This window comes from Pantherophis guttatus, chromosome 1 (assembly GCF_059756535.1).
Source record: "Pantherophis guttatus breed Tessera chromosome 1, ASM5975653v1, whole genome shotgun sequence".
Lineage (NCBI taxonomy): Eukaryota > Metazoa > Chordata > Lepidosauria > Squamata > Colubridae > Pantherophis > Pantherophis guttatus.
Window position 1 is genome coordinate 111,371,632 of NC_142063.1, and position 14,508 is coordinate 111,386,139.

General features: G+C 40.7%; 1 protein-coding gene across 1 annotated transcript in view; it reads left to right on the forward strand.

The window, feature by feature from the left end:
- Positions 1 to 8,276: 8,276 nt before the first annotated feature.
- The window catches only part of LOC117667020 (acyl-CoA (8-3)-desaturase-like), a 34,296-nt gene continuing 28,064 nt past the window's right edge, over positions 8,277 to 14,508 (forward strand). Inside the window, exon 1 of the mRNA XM_034420169.3 lies at positions 8,277 to 8,751. Within this exon, the coding sequence (XP_034276060.2) occupies positions 8,290 to 8,751 (462 nt within the window). The 5' untranslated portion in view covers positions 8,277 to 8,289. The remainder of the gene's footprint in view (positions 8,752 to 14,508) is intronic.

Here is a 14,508-nt window from a genome sequence, read left to right on the forward strand (position 1 = left end):
ACATCTGGTTTCTTCTGGTGTTTGGCACATAGAACAGGGTAACTGCCATCTGAGATCCATCCTTAAACATCTGTAGACACAATGGCTATCAGAACAAAAGTTTGTATAATCATGAGTGAGTCTTTTCCTAGGCTGGGCTTCAGCTTGTTTGCAAGACCTGTGTGCGCGTGTGTGCATGTGTGTGTGTGTGAGAGAGAGAGAGGGGGGGAAGGGATCAGCAACCCTTCAGCTTTTGCTGAACTCTTATGTCCCAGAATCTCTTGCTTTCACTCACAGTGGATGTTTGGAAGTTGTAATTCACCATCATCTAGAGAGCCCACAGCCTGAATAGATGACTGGATGACTGGATAGAAAGCTTCCTCCACCAACTCAAAGTGGCTCATATGAGCAAATCTCCATTTTCTCCCCACAATTATCTTGCTGTATGGCAGACTGAGCTGAAAGAAAGTGACTAGCCATTCAGTGATTTGAACGTAGGCTTACTTCATCATAGCTCAATGCTTCAACAATTTATTCTTATATTTCTTGTTCTGAAATGTATCTTTTATAACTGCAGAAAAGATACATGCCAAAGAAACTGATTCACCCTTTCCTGCTCCTAAATATTCCATTTATTTTTCCCAGCATAATAAAATCTTTGTTTCCCATCAAATATACCAGTACCCATAGGAAATATACTTGTCCATAATCAGCTTTAATTCTTCTATGCACAGGTGTCAGAAAGAGAGAGAGAGAGATCCTATTTTAGTATAATAATATCCAAATATCATTGTTTTTGAAGGTTATGCTCAGCTATTTCCTGTATCTCTCTGTTTTGTTACTCTTTTGTAAATTATAAACAATTATATGCATTATGCAGCCAGTTTTAGGTGTACAATATAATCTGAGGCACTTTGTGAAGCTTAAGAGATTTGGGATGGATAAAGAGTCTGGAGAAAGACTGTCAGGAACTTTGTGTGTGCCACTTAGAATCTAGAGAATGAAAGAAACATTTAAACAATTGTTATTTTTTGTATGAACAGGTCTATGATATTTGCTGTTTAGGTAACTTTAGTTCCTCTTCCTTCTCCCATTACAAGAATGCCAACTGATTTCTATATGATTCTTATGTTGTGTAATAAAAAAAACAATTTTGGCATCACTTTTATTTCTAAAATAAATATTCTATGCTTCTATATATAATAATAAATAATTATAATAATAATTGAAGAAATTGGAGCACCACTTGGGACACTATTGGCATTGACAAATTCACCATCAGTCAATTGGAAAAGGCAGGCTTACTTGGAACAGCTTACATCCTTCAATCATATCTGTAACACCATCAAACATCCACATACTGTATGCCTCTCTCGGGTCCTTGGGAAGAACTCAGTAGACAGACAAAATGCCAGATCCAGTCTCACCATCCGGCTGATTGTGCAATGAACCATAATAATAAAGATGAAGCCCTTTTTTTCCTGATAGCAGACCAAACATCATTCCCCCACCCAGGTTATTAATATAGGCTTTTATTTGCTGGGACTTCTACCATTAAAAAAGCCACTCAAACAATGTATACCATGTTCCTGTTTAGATCTGTGGAGAGAATTCTGCTAATAGGATGACAATGGGATGTGGCACAAAATGTTTGAAAAGTCGCTTCACTTGGGTAAAAGTTTAAAAGAGGACATTCTGTCAAACCTGGTCCATGAAGTAAAGCAATTATTTTGCTTTCCTACCAATGCTGCTTCACCTTGTTCTCCTCTGGAGCTCTGAAAGCCTTCTTCTGTAAAGCTAGCCTGCCGAGAAAATCCTGATTAGTGCTGGCTTCTCCCTTAATGTTGGCTGAGACAGTTCAACATGGGCCAGTTTCTGCACATCTAGTTGGCCAATCTGGCCAGTTTCAGATGTATTCCCAGCATGGAGCACCTTTCTCCCATGAGGCATAGTACAGAGCACACACCAGAATATTAGCAGACCAGCTACTTTTCAAGCCAAAGGACATGTCTGGCCTTTGGGTAATGGGCCTGGACCACATTCCTGTTAGAGTTTGCAGCAATGGCTGATGGTCGGATTCCGAAAGATCTCCTGTATGGAGAATTAGTGCAGGGAAAGCACCTTATAGGGAGACCACAGCTGCAATATAAGGATATCTGCAAGAGAGATCTAAAGACCTTGGGAATGGACATTAATGACTGGGAAACCTTGACCTCTGATCATTTAGCTTGGAGGCTAAAGACGCAGCATGGCCTTCACAAATTCGAAGAGACACTTGTTTGGCAGGCTGAGGCAAAGAGGCAGTCCCAGAACAAGCAAAATCTGGGGGCTGGGCAGGGGACAGAATGTATCTGCCCTCAGTGTGGAAGGGATTGCCACTCTTGAATTGGCCTTTTTAGTCACACCAGATGCTGTTTTAGGACCTCTTTCCAGAGCACAATACCATAGTCTTTTGAGACTAAAGGTTACCAATGATTATTATTATCATGGTTATTACACAGCCAATTAGATGTTCAGACCAGATTTGGCCTTTTTGTCCACTTATCAAGTCCTTCCCAAGGACCAACGATAGACAGATTTTAATTGATATTGTTAAAGTTATTGTCACAGGATTTAAGCTGTTCCAGGCAAAGCTGCCTTCTGCAACTAATTGATGGTGATTTTGTCAATGCTGACGGTGCTCAAGTGTTGCACTCAAGGTGCTTATTACCTTTGATACTATCGTTACTTTCTTTTGCCACACTGTTATTAATTTATAATTTACTGTTATTAATTTATAACAGTGTGGCAAAATAATTACTTAGTAATTACTGTTATTATTACTATTTATATTTCATTATATAGTATTACATTCTTCAAACTGCATTCAAATTAATCTCATTCATTTATATAGGGTTACGCTTTAAACATTTAACAATGACTTCTCATAAGATTCACATTTATCATTTAACAGCCAATTTTCTTAGAGTTCTGGGTACTTCACCTAAGACTTGGAGAGGCAGAAATATTTTTGTGGTACCACACAAACTTCTCTTTGCTTGCTTGTGGTACATCATGCTTTCAAATGCTTAGTGGGGACTAATAGAAATGTGGAAAAAGGGACATTCAAAGGAAAAAAAATGCATTGCAAACTTCTCTCTTAAAGAGCTAGGTCACATATACCAAATGATACCCCACCCACACCTGCATGGTTGAGCTCAGCTAATCTTCCAATTCAAAATACTGTAAACATCTGAAAAGCTTTCTCCAACCTATTGTCTTTCCATTAAGGACCACAGCTCCCCGAGTTGGCTATCCTAGCTGGGAATGCTGGCAGTTATAGTTTCAACACTCTTAAGGGTTGGGGAAAAAAACTAATCAGAGTTTGGGAATCAGGGATTCAAGCAATAATTCATGATGGAAAGGCAAATCTTTTACCCTTGTTAACAATGTCACCAGATTTAGGAGGAGGATTTCCAACTTGAAAATAAACATCTAGATTGGATGCCAGGATATTTATGTTGAATTTAGCCATAAAGCCCACAATGGTTGGCTATAAATTAATTTATAATAAATTATAAATTAATAACAGTGTGGCAAAAGAAAGTAAAGATAGTATCAAAGGTAATAAGCACCTTGAGTGCAACACTTGAGTACCGTCAGCATTGACAAATGGGTGCCGGATTGTACCAAGAGCAGATACTTCATTGCTTTGTGACCCTATACTCTCTAGCCTCCCATTGCTTAAAGATATCCTTAGACCATGAGCGTTACTATGCAGAAGACCAATTCACCTCATTTAGTTGAGTTTCAGCCTTGGTTGCATCCCAAATAACATCTTTCTGTGAGGCATTCAACTTTGGCCACAGAAGGGAATACCAATTAATCCACCCTATTTTCTTTTAAGCATGGTGCCAGTGGCCAATTAGGCAAAAGGTTACACATTGTAGCAACAGCTTGGGAAATCAGTGCAGACTGAAGTTGCTCTGATTAAACAAGTGCTCTGTGTCCTGGAGAGAAGGGGAGAGATGGAAACTGAGAGGGTGGTGTGTGGGAGAAATAAGATGAGAATTACAAATAGGAAAAGGGATTAAAAAAAAGTGTAGGGCAGAAACTGAAAAGAAACAAAAAGATAAAAGAATGAGAAAAATAGATGCTTGCAGGTTTGCTGTTTTTTTAAAATACAGAGAATCCCCTGCAGCTCAAGCTCCCTCAGAAATTCAGAGTTATTTACGGTATATAATTTTAAGATATAATTTCCTTTATTTGGAAGAATTAAAATAGTCAAAGATGGTGCTAATTTCATTAAAAACTGTAGGGGGAGTTTTGCAAAGAACAGAGAAAGTCTATTTAAAAAAAAGACAGAGTAACTCTTTTACTTCTCTTTAACAATTCGAAAGGCTCGCCCATTAAAAGAAGCACATGGCAAATGGAATACCACCTCCTCCTCTTCCTCCTTTGAGGAACTATTGATTCCTGGTGGCTGCCTGTACTGGTCCCTATAGTAAGAGCTGTGGTGGCACAATGGTTAGAATGCAGTATTGCAGGGCTAACTCACTTCTGAGCGGGTTAAGGTTGGCTCAGCCTTCTATCCTTTTGAGGTCGATAAAATGAGGACCCAGATTGTTGGGGGCAATAGGCTGACTCTGTAAACTGCTTAGAGAAGGATGTAAGCATGATGAAGCAGTATATAAGTCTAAGTGCTATGGCTATTGCTATTTGGATGTGGTTTGTCTTCTTCCTACAGATGAGAAAATGACTGGTGCAAGGTTATTTAGATGGGGTTCTGCCTAAGGTAGGACCAAGTTTTTAACTTGATGCCTTAACCACTATACTAAACTGGCTCTCATAGGTCACTCGACCAGGCCTGTCAAACTGGCAGCCCGCAGACAGGATGCATCACATGCAGGCCACGTCCACCCCGGCTCCGCAAAGGCAAAAAATATTGCAATATGTCATGATATGTCACGTGATGTGATCAAGTTTGACATCCGTACTCTAGACTCTCCAAAAAGGTTTAAGGATATTGAACAATTTTATATATTGTATAACCAGTTAAATATGGCTGAAGAATAATCCCATCCAAGATGGAAAAATTCAACCAGCTCTTTAGCTAATTTCATGCCTCCCTTCCTCATCAGATCCTGTTCCTTTCAGACAGAAACAAGGCAAATCTAGACAGCATTCTAAAAAGTAGAGACATCACCCTGCCAACAAAAGTGCGTATAGTCAAGGCTATGGTTTTTCCAGTTACAATGTATGGTTGTGAAAGTTGGACCATAAGGAAGGCTGAGCACAAAAGAATTGAGGCCTTTGAACTATGGTGCTGGAGAAGGCTCCTGCGGGTCCCTTGGACTGCAAGACGATCAAAAGGATCAGTCCTAGAGATCAACCCTGACTGTTCTTTAGAAGGTCAGGTCCTGAAGATGAAACTGAAATACTTTGGCCACCTAATGAGAAGGAAGGACTCACTGGAGAAGAGCCTAATGCTGGGAAAGATTGAGGGCAAAAGAAAAAGGGGATGGCAGAGAATGAGGTGGCCGGATGGAGTCACTGAAGCAGTAGGCATGAGTTTAAATGGACTCCAGAGGATGGTAGAGGACAGGAAGGCCTGGAGGAACGTTGTCCATGGGGTCGCGATGGGTCGGACACGACTTCACAACTAACAACAACAAGTTCAACCTCTTTCCCATAGAAAGAATTCTCAGATTGTCCTACCTAGACCAATAGCTTGGTCTACTTGGCTTGAGAACTTTTAATGGGGGAGCCCCCACAACTTCAGGAGGCAGACTGCCCTTAATACAGATAGTCCTCAACTTACGACCACAATTGAGCCCAAAATTTCTGTTGCTAAGTAAGGCATTTCTTAAGTGAGTTTTGCCTCATTTCACGACTTTTCTTGCCACAGTTGTTAAGTGAATCATTGCAACTGTCAAGTTAGTAACACAGTTGTTATGTGAATCCAGCTTCCTCATTGACTTTGCTTGTCAGAAGCTTGCAAAAGGGGATCACATGACCTTGGGGCACTGCAACCATCATAAATACGAACCAGTTGTCAAGCATCCGCATTTTGATCATGTGACCATGGGAATGCTGCAACGGTTGTAAGTGTGAAAAATGGTTGTTAAGTGCCGTCGTAACTTTGAATGATCAGTAAATGAACTGTTGTAAGTTGAGAACTACCTGTAATTCTTCCACTCAGGAATTTATCCTTTTTTTTTTTTAGTTTGAATCTCTCTGTGTAAAGCTTGCATACTCTGGTTCTTGCTGTATCCTCAGGCAGGGCAGAAATAAATCCCTGCCTTTTTTCATTTTGATAGCCCTTCATGTACATTTTGCATAGGCAAAAATTTCTGGGTTTCCAGGTGTTAATGCAGAAATTCTTGTTCCTTATAAAGATATGGGAGCTTTGCCCTTTCTCTGGGGCGTTTATATCTTGGCAGAGAGTCAGATAGTCAAAAATAGTTCATAAGGCTTGCACTGTAACAATTGTTGGCATGGAGTTGCTCCAAACAAACTTTGCATAATTCATTCATTCAAAATGTACTGTGCATCATTCATGCAATCATTTGCATGTTCTTCTTTAGCTTCTCCTCTTTTTATAAAGCTATCTTCCCAATGGGTTTAATGTGATCTTTGAGCTATCCTCCATCTTTTGGGGTTTTTTCCTATATTTTAAAAGTGAATCTGGATTACTAATTTAGATCGTAATGTCAGGCGCAGAAGACCAGAGTCATACATTAAGTTCCGATTAAACTGATTTATTGCTCGTGTCTATGCACAAGAATCTAGTCAAGTAACGGTCAGCACTATTTTGGTGCTAGATAAGGTTAATGGAATTTAAGAGGAGTTGGACTTAGACCACTTGTGGGAAGGGGTAGAGATTCTAGGCTGATTCCTCTTTTGACTCCACCCCCAAGCTCTATCACTCCTTTACTTATTCTTCCTTAAAATCCCAAAGCAAGTTTGAATCTTGATTTTGTTTTCTGCATGCAGGCTTTCTTAATTAGTATCAAGTGGTCTTTGACTGTCTAGGCATAAACACAGACTTGCAACTTCTTCCAGGCACCCGCTCAAATAGTTCCTCTCACCTGCTTATTATGTTCCTTTTTCTGTGCTTTATGTACTTACTTTTGTTTACCCAGAAAATAAACAACACGATGGGTGTGTGTGTGTGTCTGTGGTGCTCATAATTGAAGAGGGGAAAAAAAGAGTCTTTTTAATAAGTAGAAACCAACTCTGTACTTTGAACCAACTTCATTGTAACTGCACAGGGAAGAATACCAGATGCTGTCCATTTGGCAGTGGACTCTCCCCCTCAAGTCTTTGTAGGCATGACATCATCTTGTCAACTGGTGAATGATACTTATTGCAAATATTTTTTTTAAAACTGGAAAACTATGAAGATATCAATAGAGCTCCCTCTGAGGCGAACAAATGCCACGTGTTGTTACTGTTTGAACATCACCACAAAAGATTCCATTCAGATCAAGAGTGTACACGGATGTGAGTGAGAACTGTCAGACAATAACAAATCAGGATTTCTTCGTTTCACACACTGCACAATTCCAATGGAACGTTTCTACAGAGGTCCAGGAATCTATGTGGAAATTGGGTAGATTTCAGGGTGATTTATTTCAACATGTGTGGTTTTGAGAGTAGGATTGCCTCAGGTATCACAACACCTTTGTTGTGCACTTATGTACAACAATGTACACAATACACATGTACATTGTATACTATCTACATTATATGTAATACAATGTATTACGTATAATGTGCATAATACACAATGTAATATATAATAATATAACAATGTACATAATACAACCCCCAATACACATATACCCTAAAATGAAATGGAAGCCCACAGGTATGATCACATACTCATGTTATAATCTCTGCATTAATAATACATATTAATTCTCTCTTGCTTTGGTTTCTATGCCAGATTTGGTGGTGGGTGGTGGGGGCTAATTAGTTGTCTTACAATGGCCGCACAGATGCTCTATACAGTATTGTCAAATAGGCATTTGGATGTAGAGATGAGCATTCGGGGGGAAAAACAGGAATAAGTGCTATCAATCAATGGTCTTGTCTGGTGGGGAATTATAGGAAGGGTCATCCAACAGATCTGAAAGGCACCAGGTGGAGAAAATGCCTTAAATTCGGAAGGACGTGCCAACTTTCTTCCTCCTAAAAACAAAAGCATCAAATGGAAGGCAAGGCATTTCCTATAAAGAGAATCTGTTGGGAATGTTAGGGAGGCGCCCAGAATTCGACTTTGTTTGTTTAAAGGATCACGAAGCTCTTACGGTATTCTCACGAGAAATGAAGCGCTGCGGCAGGGAAAACAAAAGGCACCACGTAGTTCCATCAAAGCAACCAGCTCCCAGAGCGAAGGCACCCGGCTACCGCTGGGGATCCCTTCCAGGGGCAAAATCCGGCGATCTTTTCGGTGCGAAGGCCGAGAAAGCGGCCGTCCAATCGGGCCTCGGAGGGGCGGGCTTGGAGGCCGGGCCAGGCGGATCGTTCGGTAGAGGACGGCGCTCAGTCCGCCCGGGCCACTGGCTGCAAGAGAGAGAGAGCTACTCTCGGTCCCTCGAGGCTGATGTTGCTGGGATGGATCCCTCTCCGCGGTTCTTCAGCTGGGACGAGATCAAGTCTTACTCGAGCCGGGCGCCGGAGCGGTGGCTGGTGATTGACAGGAAGGTCTACGACATCAGCCGGTTCCACAAAAGGCATCCGGGAGGTTCCCGCGTGATCAGCCATTATGCTGGACAAGACGCCACGGTGAGAGAGGGAGGAAGGGAGGGAAGGAAGGAAGGAAGGGATGAAGGACGACTGCCTGGAGGAGATCCCTCTGAGCTGTCGGGGGCCTGGGAGGGAACATGAGAGGCGGGAAGGCAGAGATTCTTTCTGAGCATCCTCTGGTTTGATGATGGAGGCTGGGAGACCACTTGCAGAGAGCTCGATTGGAAGCATGGATGGAGAGATGCTTCAGGAACAAGATGTTTTGGGACCTACAGTGCAGAGTATCTGAAGCTAAATGAATGAGCCTCCATGTATCACAGTCCACATGATGCATTCTTAGAAATTATCTCCATGCTGCACAGGTGTTCCCAGGAAGAGCACTGTGGTCTACCCCTTCCCTGAATTACATTGGAAGGCTCCACCCAGCCAGGCTGAAGTCCTTTGTATGGCAGAGCTGTCCTGTTCTCCTAGCAAACAGTGTTATGATCTATTTGTTATTTGGATCAAAATTTGAGAAGGGGCCACAGTAAGCCTCTGCTCTGGCAACAAGTGCAGAAGAGCTGAGGGCAGCTCCTGTGTAGTGAAAGAAAGAGCACTCTGCACATGTTCAGAAGAACAATGGCTTAATAATGGCTGAGTTCTGAGGTTAGCACTGATCCAAAAGAAGGCAATAGATTGGAGACTTTCTAAAAATTGGGAGTTATAGAATGACTACCAGGATGAAAGAACTTGTTTAAAAGTTCATGTAAGGGAAACTTTTTAAGGTGGCATGAGTTTTCCTGGACTAGAGGAAAGCTTGTACAGTACTATATTTTCACTCCCGTAGACCCTAATCCAAGAAAATCATTGCTAGAATGTTCTTTCCACTGTAGAATGTTTATGATCAAAAGTAAGATGAGAAGGACAAGAACAAAGAAGACTGTGTATGTGTGGAATGTAGAAATTTACCTCCTTATGCCAAAAGCAAAAACTCAATCCCTGGATCAGAGGTATTGAGGTATGTTCTGCAACCACACGAATGACTGAGTAGACACTGACCAACATAGTAAAGGTCCTGAAAGGACTTGTATGTTTTTTCCCTCCACTCCTCATCCTTCTAGAGTTTTGGATTTTAGCTTAGTCCATCACTTCTGGAAGATGTTCCCCCGAAAGTCCTCTGGAAGGATTCCAGAGGCTTGGAGGGTGAGAGCTCCTCGGTCAGCCCACTAAGAAGCTCCGGATCTGGGACAACTCTGTTTTAAACAGAGCCAGACGCCGCGTCCGATCCTGCTGTCAAAAGTGAGTCTGATTGATTGCAAGCGCAGGCAGAGCGGAAACAGGAGAACAAGCTTTAAAAGTAACAGTGCTTAACTCTGGATTTACATTGTTTCTAGTTGAATCTTTTTGAGCTGGAGGCTGAAGATGGCACCTTTGTTTTGGGTATGAAAGTGAAAGTCAGAAACGAAAGTATTTATTGAGAACTTTGCACTTTGAGAGTGGATTAAAGCTGTTGGAAATTGAGAGCTTGTGGAGAAAAGACTATTTTGTTTGATAAATCATAGACTATAAATTGCAAGCTTTTGAAAACTGCTCAAGGGACTTTGAGGCTGTGAAAGGAAAAAAGATCTTTATTTTTTTTTTAAAAAAAGATGGCTTCTAAACAAGTTAAGCCAGGAGCTCCTAGAGGTGGAGGGAGTTGTCCCCTGTAGTGTCAATAGTGACACAGAAAGCACAACTTCCGGCTGATTCACAGAGCCAGGAGGCTTCTTTTAATGAACTCAAAGAATTTATAAAGGAAGCCATGAATAATCAAGCTGCAGCTATGAATAATCTAACAGTAATTATGGAAGGGAAATTAAAGAAATTTGAGGAGGATATAAAGTCAATCAAAGAAGTTGTTGCAGTAAAGCATGATAAAATAAGAGATGATATTGTTTTTGCAGTCTCAGGACTGTCAAAACTTATTATCCAGGTGGAAGGGAGAGTGGAAGAAATTGATGAAGCCAATTTGAACCTGGAAAACAAAATAGGAGACATCATGAGTAAAACAGAGAAGGTGGATGATGAACTGGTAATGTTACAATACAGATCTATGGAATTTGCTCTGAGACTGAGAGGGCTAAAAGAAAAGAGCCAAGAAAACTTAAAGAACATTTGTGCAGAAGCAATTGCAGGGCTAATCAAAGAAAGTCCAGATGATGTGGCAACTCGAATTGATAAAATCTACAGGGTTAATTCTTGGGTGGCAAGACAAAGGCAGTTACCAAGAGATTTGGTGATTTACTTTACAACCAGGAGGATCAGAAATGACATCCTACAAGCTTCCTACAAGAATAAGGTTCAAGTGGCTGGACAAGAAGTGCTGGTTCTGAAAGAGATCCCTCCAAAAATGCTAAGAAGCAGAAAGGATTTTGGCTTTTTGGTAAATGAACTGATTAAAAAGGTTAAATATCTAGGAGTATATATTGCAGCTTCAAATACGAAATTATTTAAAAACAATTATGAAGTTCTTTGGCAAAAGTGCAGAAAGAAATGGAAAATTGGAAAAAGCTACAATTATCTATACTAGGAAGGATATCAGTAATAAAAATGAATGTACTACCTAGGTTTTTATTTTTGTTCCAAATGATATCAGTGCTTAAGAAAGATGGAAACTTGAGGGAGTGGCAAAAAGGGGTTAATACCAGGGGTGGGTTCTAAATTTTTTTACTACCAGTTCTGTGGGCGTGGCTTATTTTGTGGGTGTGGCTTGGAGGTCATGTGACTAGGTGGGCGTGGCTTAGCTGATCAGAGTCATTTCTGGAAGGTCCTCACACTTACGACCAGTCCTCGCACTTACGACCCGACTCATTTGTTTGCTTTTAACACTGATCAGCTGTAGGACGGCCCTTTGAAGCCCCGCGGCAAGAGTTTAAACAATTTTTTTCCCTGTAGTCATCAGCTGGGACTCAGGGGGCAGCAATAGATTGGGAGTGGGACCAAATAAAAGGTAAGAATAACATGGGTGGATGGATGGGGTGGAAGGGCGGGGGCGGGGAGAACCGGTTCGGTGATGTCATATCGTCACCGCTACCAGCTCGGCCGAACTGGACCAAACCGGGAGGCACCCACCACTGGTTAATACCTTTATTTGGGGTGGGAAGAAACCAAGAGTGAAACTGAAAATTATACAAGATGTACGTGAGAGAGGAGGTCTTAAAATGCCCAATTTAAGATTGTATTATGAAGAAGCTGTTTTATCACAAATTAGTGATTGGTTTAATTTAACTGAAGAGAGAATGCTAAAAATGGAAGATTATGATTTGTTATATGGATGGCACGCCTATTTGTTATATGAAAAAAAGTGGATAAAGTGTTTAAGGGTCATATACTTAGAAATGCGTTGCTGAGGGTTTGGAAAAAGTATCAATATAAGCTAAACTACAAGATACCTATATGGGCAAATCCTACACACGCAATAGAAAATATAAGTACAGAACAAAAAATGGAGGTGATTACTTATAAAGAACTTCTTTTTATGGAAAGGGGTAAACTGCAATTGAAATCTTTAAATGTATTGAAAGAACAAGGGATAATCTATACTTGGTTTCAGTATGGTCAGCTTCAAGCTAGATGGAGGGAAGATCAAAAAATTGGTGTCATGCAAAATGAGGAAAACTTGGTAAAACAGATTAGAGATCAAAGTTAGGTGCATATTAAAAGATTGTATAATGCTTTATTGGAAATAGATTCAGAAACGGAATCGGTTAAAGATTGTATGATAAAATGGGCACAAAACTTTCAAGAACCTGTGATGATGGAAACATGGGAAAAGATTTGGGTTAGAAATGTTAAATTTACGCAAGCACAAAATTTGAGAGAGAATTTTTATAAAATGTTTTACAGATGGCACTTAGATCCTAAAAAATTATCATGTATGTACCTGAATTTGCAAGCTAAATGTTGGAGATGTGAATGTGATGATGCAACTTATTATCATATATGGTGGACTTGTAAGAAAATCAAGGCATTTTGGATAAAAATTTGGTGGGTGATGCAGAACATTTTGAAAAAAAGGTTGAAATTTACTCCTCAATTGTTTTTATTGGGTATAACGACGGATTGTACAGTATTAGAGACTAAATTGATCTTGAACTTAATATCAGCAGCTAGACTGTTGGTAGCGCAATACTGGAAGAAGGACTCTTTGCCTACTATTGAAGAATGGACATTGAAAGTAGCGAATTTAGCGGAAATGGCGAAAATTTCAGCATATCTGAAGGACCATACACAAGAAAGATACATATCGGAATGGAGAAGATGGATTGATTATATTCAAAATAAGTATCAGACAAGAAAATATCAAATAGCTTATGAATGAAGGTTAAACTCTACTTTAGAAGTATTATGTTATCTATAGTGGAGTTAAGGTTTCGGGGGTGGGGGGAATAGGTAGTTTAAGAATAGTTAGGCTAATTTAGCTTATGATTGTTAATTGAAATACCCTGTATTTTGCTCTGGGAAGTCTTGGGGGGGAGGGTGGGAAAAGGGTGGGGGGAATGGGGGGGGGAAAAATCTCTTTGTAAAACTTTTCAATAAAAAAAAATTACTACCAGTTCTGTGGGTGTGGCTTGGTGGGTGTGGTGTGGCTTGGTGGGCGTGGCAGGGGAAAGATACTGTAAAATCTCCATTCCCACCCCACTCCAGGGGAAGGATACTGTAAAATCTCCATTCCCTCCCCAATCCAGGGGAAAGTTACTGTAAAATCCCCATTTCCTACCAATCAGCTGGGACTTGGGAGGCAGAGAATAGATGGAGGCGGGGTCAGTCAGAATTTTTACTACCGGTTCTCTGAACTACTCAAAATTTCCGCTACGGGTTCTCCAGAACTGATCAGAACCTGCTGAAACCCACCTCTGATGTGCAGGGAGTCTTATTGCCCCCTACAAACCTTCAAGGTAGCTGAAGCATGAGTCACTTTGGCTATGTTCACTGAGAGACAGTAGAACAATTGGACTATGAAGATATCTCTAGCTCTTTCTAAGAACACCGCCATGGGTAAACAGCATCTTAGACCAGAAGCCTTCATTCAGTTTTCAGGCAGTGGAAATATTGAGAATTCAGAGAGTGTAGCCACAAAATGGCTACTACTATGGAGGGCATGGTCAGTCATAGTTATCAGAAGGTAATATGTTGAGGTTTTTCCTGCCACCACCCAAGATGCTGTCTATTATCATAGCTACCTTTTCTTTGGGTACAGGGTGAAACAACTGTGGTCACCCACATTATTATTTTCTTGGAATGCCTGGGGTTTTTGTGGCCTCAGAGTTATTCCTAGAAATAAAGATAATGCTTGCCCTGACAATTTACAACATCTAACTGTTATGAAATGAAAACAATGAGAAAAAAATCAGTAGTACATGTTGCTGGTAAATGCCGGGGAGGAGTTAGCACACATGTTAGCATCCATAGGTACCATAGGTATTAGAATATATGTCCAAGAACAAATGGAACTTTGATGTTACATAGTATGGTGACAGCAGAATAAAGGCCTCCACGCAGCCTGTTTTTGGCCGGCAGAGTGCTGCTGGAGGCCGTGGAGCCAAAAAAACGGGCCACATGGGGGCTGCACATGCCCCCCCGCAAGGGCCTCTGTGCAGCTGACAGAGTGCTGCGGGAGGACTGGATTGGACTAAATTACAATTATGTGGCTTCAAGTAAGTGCCTGATTTGGATAGAAAACAAGTAACAACCTATGTTAATACTACAGTTTAATGCCAGATTTTACATACTGTAGGTCCATTTAATCTACAATCTATAATTGACAGCCATTTCTAT